The 8693-nt window shown below is 36.9% G+C and overlaps 1 protein-coding gene across 1 annotated transcript in view; it reads left to right on the plus strand.

Annotated features, from left to right (window-relative positions):
• LOC128248590 (DET1- and DDB1-associated protein 1-like) overlaps window positions 1–8693 on the plus strand; it is a 43061-nt gene that overhangs the window by 19728 nt on the left and 14640 nt on the right. The window contains exon 3 of the mRNA XM_052970194.1: window positions 5779–5830. Coding sequence (XP_052826154.1) covers window positions 5779–5830 — 52 coding nt within the window. The remainder of the gene's footprint in view (window positions 1–5778; window positions 5831–8693) is intronic.

Consider the following 8693-nt stretch of genomic DNA (forward strand, 5'->3'; position numbering starts at 1 on the left):
TATATATATATATATATATATATATATATATATGTTTGTATGTATGTATATATGTGTATATTTTGGCCTGTCTCTAACCTCACATGTCAGCAAAATCATGGAATTCATTCTCAGGAGGAAGCTTATGAGTTGCACCCTGACTCCCAGCATGGCTTCTGCTCAAGAAGCTGCTGCCTTACACACCTCCTGCAGTATTATGACTGGGTGTTGAAACAACTAATGAATCGCTAATATTTGATTGTGATATATCTCAATTCTGAAAAGGCCTTTGATAAGGTTGATTACGAGATGATATCACACCTTATGGAGACTCAGCATTGTTGGAAAACTTGGTGACTGGTTACATGACTGCTCAAAAGACAAGCCAAGTTGTGGCAGCCAATGGGGAACCAATGGGGCCCTCATCAAAGAGACAATGATTGCGAGCAGAGTACCTCAGGGAACTATCTTGGGGACACTACTGTTTGTGGTGGCTTTTATGGGATGCCATCTAGCTTTGCCGATTACACAAAAGTAGTACAAGCAGTCAATGCTAATCTTCTCCAGAAAAACCAGGCTGCCATATATAAATGGGGTGAAAAAAAACAACATGCAGTTTAATGCAGGAAAATTGCAAGCTCTCCACTATCAGCCAACTTGCACTAATATGCTGCAATATGTGCTTGATCTGGGGATTGATGTGAATAGCAATGCCTTATTTCACATGCATATCAATAAGATGGTGGCAATGTGTAGGCAATTTGCTGGACGGATTCTGAGAGCTTTCAGCACAATGGACCAGGAAACTATGTTGATTCTGTTGGAGGATATTTTACCTCAGCCATTTGGATTACTGTTTTCACCTGTAGTCAACCTACAGTGTCAAACTGATGCAGTTCAGTATTGCTACATCAGGAAGATTATTTCAATAAAACAGCTGAACTACTGGAAGAGACTGAAAGAGTTATAACTCTACTCCCTAAAGTGAAGACAGGCAAGATAGGCAGTGATACACATATGGAAGATCCTGGAGAGGTTGACACCAAATTTTGGCATTGTAAGCTATACCTGCCCCCAAACTGGACGTCCCTGCACTGTTTCAAAGGTCCCAGCAATCCCATCTAGAGATAGACTTTTCTTGTTTCAGTCATTGAACTGTTGCCATGTTGGAGCACCTCCTTAAAATGTCTAGTTGAACAGGTTGATCCCAAAGTTAGGGGTGCATAAACAAACCAACATAGTTGTCAAGCAGTTGTGGGGTTCAGACATATACACATATATATTTAGATAAATTGATGTCATTTTATGTTGGCAGGATGTGTAAAAAGAACCCTTAAGTTAAGTTCTTATTTTCTTTCCTTAATATGTAATTTCAGTAGCTTTACTCTAACCCTCAGCCTTAGCAAATGGTGGTAGTTTGTGTTGTTTAGTTGTTGTATGTAGTGTAAAATAGTTTTTTGTTTACTATTTTATGGAGATTGCCATTTTACTTGATAACTGTTTAGATATTCTTGAAGTCTTCATTTAGCATTGGATGATTACAAATCACATTATTAGGACAGTTATAAGTTGTCATTTTATCCCCTTTTACTCACCACCTCCTCAATGATGGCTGTGCCCATTTATATATATTTGTGCTCATATCTAGATATGTTGTGCATATGTGTGAAACGCATGTGTAATATCCCTGTATATCTACATGTCTATGTAGGAAATGCATGTATGAATGTATGCTTGTGTGTTTATATATAGATGGCTATGGTACCATTGATGCTCTTGGCAGGAATGAGGGAAATGTGTAAATCATTGAAAAATAAATGTTTTCATAAGATATGTTGAAAGATTCATTATCTGGTCACAGGTGCTTAGAAAATATCTTTTCAGAAATTTAAACTAATATCACATATACCCCATCACTCTTCAGAAGTCTACTTCCACAGAGCTGCCATGTTCAATGTTGGCACAGTTAAAGGCTGGTCAAGTGAAATTGTTGAAATGTTGGAGTGCTGGCATGTAGATGTGTGCTGGATACAAGAGAGGAGTCTCTGCTAGACTCCTTGGACAGAAAGCAGAGTTGTATACTATTCTGGATAAGTAGCAGTGAAGGCGTGAGGATGTGTGTATAGAGATATGCTTAGCAGGAAAATGGGTAGATAAAGTAACTGAGGTAGTCAGAGTGTGTGATATGATTGTGATGCGAAGATTAGATTATACAACAGTAACATTTATCTCAGTATATGCCTCATAGGCTCGACTGGTGGATGAACTGAAAGATCTTCTATGAATCCCTTCTAAAGATTATCTCAATGATGGATGACTAAGACTTTATTATTGTAGCTTGTTATTTTAATGGACTTTTTGGGCAGTACTCCAATGGATTTCATGGTTATAAGGAGGGTATGGCTTGGTTCTAGAAATGAGGAAGAAACAAGGGTGCTGGAGTTTTGTGATGCTAATGACTTGTTGATCTGCCACACTAACTTCAGAAAATCTGAGTCACTTGATCACTTATGAATCTGGTGGACACAAAAGCCACATTAACTATGTTCTCACCAGAAAATAGGATAGGCAGATGCTGATGAATACAAACCACTGAGTATACTGAGTGCTTTTTTATGTGGCACCAACATCAGTGGGTTCACCAAGTAACTTGCAAGACAAAGACCCTTCAGTTGGGAGAGCTAGTGATATTGAGGGAGGTGGCTTTGTATCAGTTGAAAGGTTGAAGTAAAATGGAGGAATAGATAGGTGTCTTACTATAGAGGAGATACTTGGCTACGCTAGTAGGAAATGAAAAGAAAGGAAGAGAGAGAGAGTGGGATAAGTGTTGGAGGTGCAGTGGAACATACCCACAAAGTACAGTGTGGAGAATATAAATGGTACAGTGGGAATTGAGAGCTGTTTCGTGAGTGTGAGGGGAAATGCTTATAGAGAAATACATAGCTAAAGATAAACCTTTGTACTTGGCTTTCATTGATACGGAGAAAGCCTTTGACTGAGTCCTCCGATCCCTTATCTGGTGGTCAATGTGGAAACTACAGATAGATGAGTGGTTGGTGAGAGTTGTACAAACCGTGTACAGCTACACTATCAGTAAGGTGAGGGTTGGCAGTGAGTACAGCAAAGAATTCAGGGTACAAGTAAGGGTTCATCAAGGATTGGTGCTCAGCCCCCATTTGTTCATCATAGTCCTCCAAGCAATAACAGAGGATTTTAAGACAGGCTACCCCTGAGAGCTCCTCTATGCTGATGACCTTGTTTTTATAGTTGAATCACTACCAGAACTAGAAAAGTTTCAGGTATGGAAGTAAGGTCTAGAATCAAAGGGCCTTAGAGTTAACCTAGCAAAAACCGAAGTTTTAGTAAGTAGGAAGGCAGACAACCTACAAATCCCCTCAGGTAGATGGCCCTGCTCAATCTGTAGAAAGGTGTGAGTCGAAACTCCATAAAATGTACCCAGTGTAAGCTTTGAACACATAAGAAGTGCAGCCGTATCAGAGGAAGGTTAACAGCGAAAATAGCTTTTGTGTGTGGAAGATGCACAGGTACAATAAACACCATAAATGTACAGAAAATAGACTCTATCAACTGCCAGGTGGGTAAGCTCAAGGTAGTAGATAGCTTTTGTTATATAGGTGACCAAGTTAGTAGCGGAGGTGGATGCTACAAGAGCATAGCTATGAGAATAGGCTGGGCAAAGTTCAGAAAGCTCCTACCTCTACTGGCAACAAAGGGCCTCTCGGAGTGAAAGCAGATTGAATGCTGTCTGTGTTTGAACAGCTATCGTACACAGCAGTGAAACATGGGCTGTGAAAGTCAAGGAAATATGTAGGCTTGAAAGAAATGAAGCCAGTATGCTTTGCTGAATTTGTAGGTACATATAGCAAGGTTTGTTATCTGATTCCTTGGTGGCCTATGAGCACCTGAGATTCTTAACTTCAGGTCACACAGATTTCACTCTGCTACTGTGGAACAGACTAAATGATCAACAGGATACCAAGTCTCTTTTCCTTGTGTTCTTTTAGCTTACAAATGATGCCAACCCACTTTCAATTTAGCTGTCTTCCAACCTCTGGTGAATAGACTGCTTTTCTGTCTCAGCAAGACAGTTTTTCTGTTGATTTAACATCTTTATAGCTTTGTTGGATCTGCCAGGTCATACACCCTGCTGCCATCTTGTATTCATATATATGTTGTATACACATAATTGATATACTGTATACTCCTCATCAATATATTCATATAACCTATAATTTGTTGAAGATGAGCTCTAAACCAATGTCCAGATCCTACAAGACCATATTGTAAAGTTTTTATACAAATATAGTGCATATATACATATTAATATTGTTCAGTTATGGTTCATATGTATATATAGATAGTGGCCAGTGTAAATATACATACACCAAACCCTTCAACTATTGATTAATGGTTTTGTTAACTTTTAGTACAAATAAAGACTGAAATCTGATGTGTAATCCTAGTTTTCATAGATATAAATTTGTCATTCTTTCATCATTTCTGCTATTGATCTAGCCCCAAATATAAAATTTTCAGCAGGCCTTATCTGACTAGGTTGAGAAGAATATTTAATGTTAAATGTTCACTCCATCCACCTAAGTTTGTGGTCTAGAGACTTTATTCCAGATTGAGACCAGTAGAATTTTTGAAATACCCAGTGAAACTAAGTGAACCCTTCATCATTTTCATGAGCACTTTTCCATGCTTGCATGTGTCAGATTGAATTTGTTGGTGCAAATTTTCTATGGCTAGATACTCTTCTTGTCACCAACTCCCACCTGTTTTCAAGCAAGGTGATACTTCTCTATGTCCAGACATATTTTCATGGAAAACTGGAAATGAAGGACACTACTTGCATGACTGTGACACTTGTTTACAACTGTCATGATTTCAAGGCAAGAAGACAGTAACACACGCAGACATACATGACAGTCTTCTTTCAGTTTCCATCCATCTACCAAATGCACTCACAAAGTTCTGACCAGCCTGGGGCTCTAGTTGAAGACACTTGCTCAAGATGTTATTCAGTGGGATTGAACCTGGAACTATGTAATTAGGAAGCAAACTTATCAGTCATTCCTGTGTCTGTCTGTCTGTTTGTGCGTGCGCACGCATGCACTCTCTCTCTCTCTCTCTCTCTCTTATGGCTGTTCTTTTATAATTGTTTTGTCATTCATTTGAAGATGTTTTGTAAAAGTATGGCTTAGTTGATTTTTGAAAACTGCTTCAATTTTCAGTCATACTGTTGATTATTTGTTTATTTTTTTTATTAAAGGATGGAGGGAAAATTCCAATGAGAATAATGGAAGAAAGGAATTATTCTTAGCTGGAAGTTTAGGACACTGTTAAAGATAGCCAGAGGGTCAACTTGTGTTAAACCTTGATGATTTGGTGTCTATAAATTGAGATGTGCCTTTATAACAAGAATTTGGATTAGCTGGACAAGATAATCACAGTTGAACTGATTGAAGGCATACTGTATTTTTAGGTATCAATCCTAATCCCATTCCTCACCCTTCCAACATGTTTAATCTTTATTATGTTGAAATTCTTTCCATGTAACAGCTCCACCCCAATGCCATTAATTTCTATGTTGACATCAATGAAACATCAAACCAGGTTTCACTCCAGTGTAAACCTTCCATTGAACACTTTACTTAATCATTTTCCTAACCTAGAAATATATTCCATTGTTGATTAATTAATATCCTCCATTGTTGGTTAATTAATATCATTCAATTAGTGACTAATTTTATATTCTCTATGCTTTCTTCACAGGTACGGCGGCCTGCTGTTTATATTTCAACCAAAGACCATCCATATGAACAAGGTATTATTATAGTGTGTTATGTGTGTAAGGAAAGAAAGAAAAAGTGACTGATTTTTGTTAAGGAATATTTCCACAAGCTATACCAGTAGTTCCCAATCTGGAGTCCACAGACTCTTGATGGTCTGTCAGCTAAATTCAAAATTTCATATATACATATATATATGTGTGTGTGTGTGTGTATATACAGGGAGAATTCACAAAAATAAAACAGATGTATTAGTGTAATGCACAGGAAGTGAAAAATCTTTAACGTTTCGAGCCTACGCTCTTCCACAGAAAGGAACACACAAAGAAACAAGGAGAGAAAAAAAGAATGTGTAGTGGCTAGCAATCTATCATGGCGAATGATATATATATATATATGATATATATATATATATGATATATATATATATATATATATATATATATATATACATACATACACAGAAGGATAAGCATATTAAAAGGGGTCTGTGGGAAAATTCATTTAAATAAAAGAGTTGGGAACCACTAAGCTATACCTTTATAAAGCTTTGAGGTTTTTTAACATCTTTATCTTGTTGAAAGTTTTTGCCTTTTAATTTCTTATTAAGGTATCATCAAAAACCCCTTGTCAACTATTTGCAATAAATAAGATGGGAGAAGTCATTTCTGAATGACATAGATCCATAGGGCTGATGTTTAGTAGATCTTACTGGGCAGAGAATACTAACCTGGGAGAGGTAACTCTTTATTTTGGCATTATTGAAGAATTTAATTCAGCTCTTCTCCGCAGGACTGTTGTTTCTGCTTAGAACATAACCAACCTCAGTATTAACTAAAATATTTCTAAATAAATTCAAAACTGATGCTGAAAATAAAAGCGAAAAAAAATTCCTAGAAATGGTTTTCCCTCACAGTTGTTCCTATGTCCTAATGTTAGAGAAGTCAGTCTCCATAAATTTATTATATATCACAAATGGTGAAGCAACATTGTTTTACAGGTTTACAGTAGACAACAAATCACTGGTCGATTACAATTCTGATAATGAGTCTCTATCATAGTACACAATTGATATCTTGTATTTTCTCTTCATATGATGGGCTTCCATACAGTTTCCTTTTGCCAATTTCAATTACAAGGAATTGTTTGACTTCAGAGATATGTGTCTTCTATGTTAGCATCAATCTGCTGATCAGTATAATAGAACCCTGAACCCTAAGGTTGGTTATTTCTTGACTGTGTAACCATCCAAGCTGTTTTCAATTTTGACTATACATTTTGAAAACATCCATCCACTCATCTATTTTTTCCTGCCAACTATTCCTGGAAGGGTTATTGGGGGTAGATTCCTTAGGCATAGTGTCCTGTCAGAAGCAACCATCGTTACACTTTCTAGTTGGATTCCCAAGTATGGCCAGCTGGATCTATGGATTTCATTTCATTCTTGGTCTACCCCTAGGCATCCTGCCAACTGGCTTGGCTTGAAGAATTTCTTGCAGTTCTTTCCTGTGACATTTTAATCACATGTCCATAATATTGAAGCTGTGACTTCTTAGTGCAGAGAGGTAGCAGCTCAAACTAGAGAGACTCCCTGATCTCCAAGCTATGCACCCTGTCAAGTAATGTTACTTCAGAGATCTTGCAGAGGGACTCCATTTTGGTTGCTTGTATTAGTGATGCTGCTCTTTCACTCATTGCCCAATATTCATGAGCATTACCTTTTTTTACCAACCTCTCCTCTTCTGAGGATTGACTGTGGGAGCTGGCATATTACTATACCAGTACCTGCAATTCTAGCATCCAATTTGGCCTCCTGATTCCCCTCACTCATGAATACAGTCCTGAGCTACTTAAACTTCTCCATTTGTCTAAGTGATATTCCACTAACATGTAGAATGCACTGGAAAGATTTTCTTGAGAGGCTGATGTCTTAGTTTTCAAATATATAGATTTTTATTTGAAAAATTAACAAACATATTCCCCAAAAAGATCAAAAGTTGAAGGGGAAGGCAGCAATCATAAATTACTTTACCTAAAGAAAATTCAGTTCTATATTTAAGAGATGAGGAATTATGTACATTATATACATTTAACGGATATTTGTCCTCATCTTGCTTGTTGTTAACACAACATTTCAGCTGATATACCCTCCAGCCTTCATCAGGTGTCTTGGGGAAATTTCGAACCTGGGTTCTCATTCCTAAGGTATTTTTCGATGTTATTATTATTATTCCGTAGTGATTAAGAGCGCGGGCTGAATAATAATAATAATAATAATAATAATAATAATAATAACCCAGATTCGAAATTTTCCCAAGACACCCGATGAAGGCTGGACAGTATATCAGTGGAAATGTTGTGTTAACAACAAACAAGATGAGGACAAATATCCGTCAAATGTAAATAATGTACTAAAGAAAGTTGTTTGATATTTCAATTACTTTTACTCCATCATTAACTCATCACATTTTAACCAAAATTTATATTTTCTTAAAGTAATTCCTCAGTTACTTCCCCTATATATAATCTATATATATAAAAATGAGAATGTCTGTCTGTCTGTCTGTGTGAATCCCTAAAACTCGAGAACTACGCAACCAATTTCATTCAAATTTTACACATGCCTTACTTAGGGTTCCAGTTGTGTTTTAGTCAAAAAAAATTATTAACTTCTTGCAGAGTTCGAGCACACGGCAACATAATATCTCCTCCACTATTTAAGTATTACGTGTCAAAAGTGAAACAAAAACACTCATGTCAAATACTTTCACTTTAAAAATGAAACTATTCCACTAACTGAAACAATCACATTTCGATACTGTAGTGACAGATACTTTCACAGAGAGAGAAAGAGAGAAAGAAAGAGACAGAGAGAGAGATGTATATGTACACCATTTC

The sequence above is a fragment of the Octopus bimaculoides genome, chromosome 8, assembly GCF_001194135.2.
Source record: "Octopus bimaculoides isolate UCB-OBI-ISO-001 chromosome 8, ASM119413v2, whole genome shotgun sequence".
Classification (NCBI taxonomy): domain Eukaryota; kingdom Metazoa; phylum Mollusca; class Cephalopoda; order Octopoda; family Octopodidae; genus Octopus; species Octopus bimaculoides.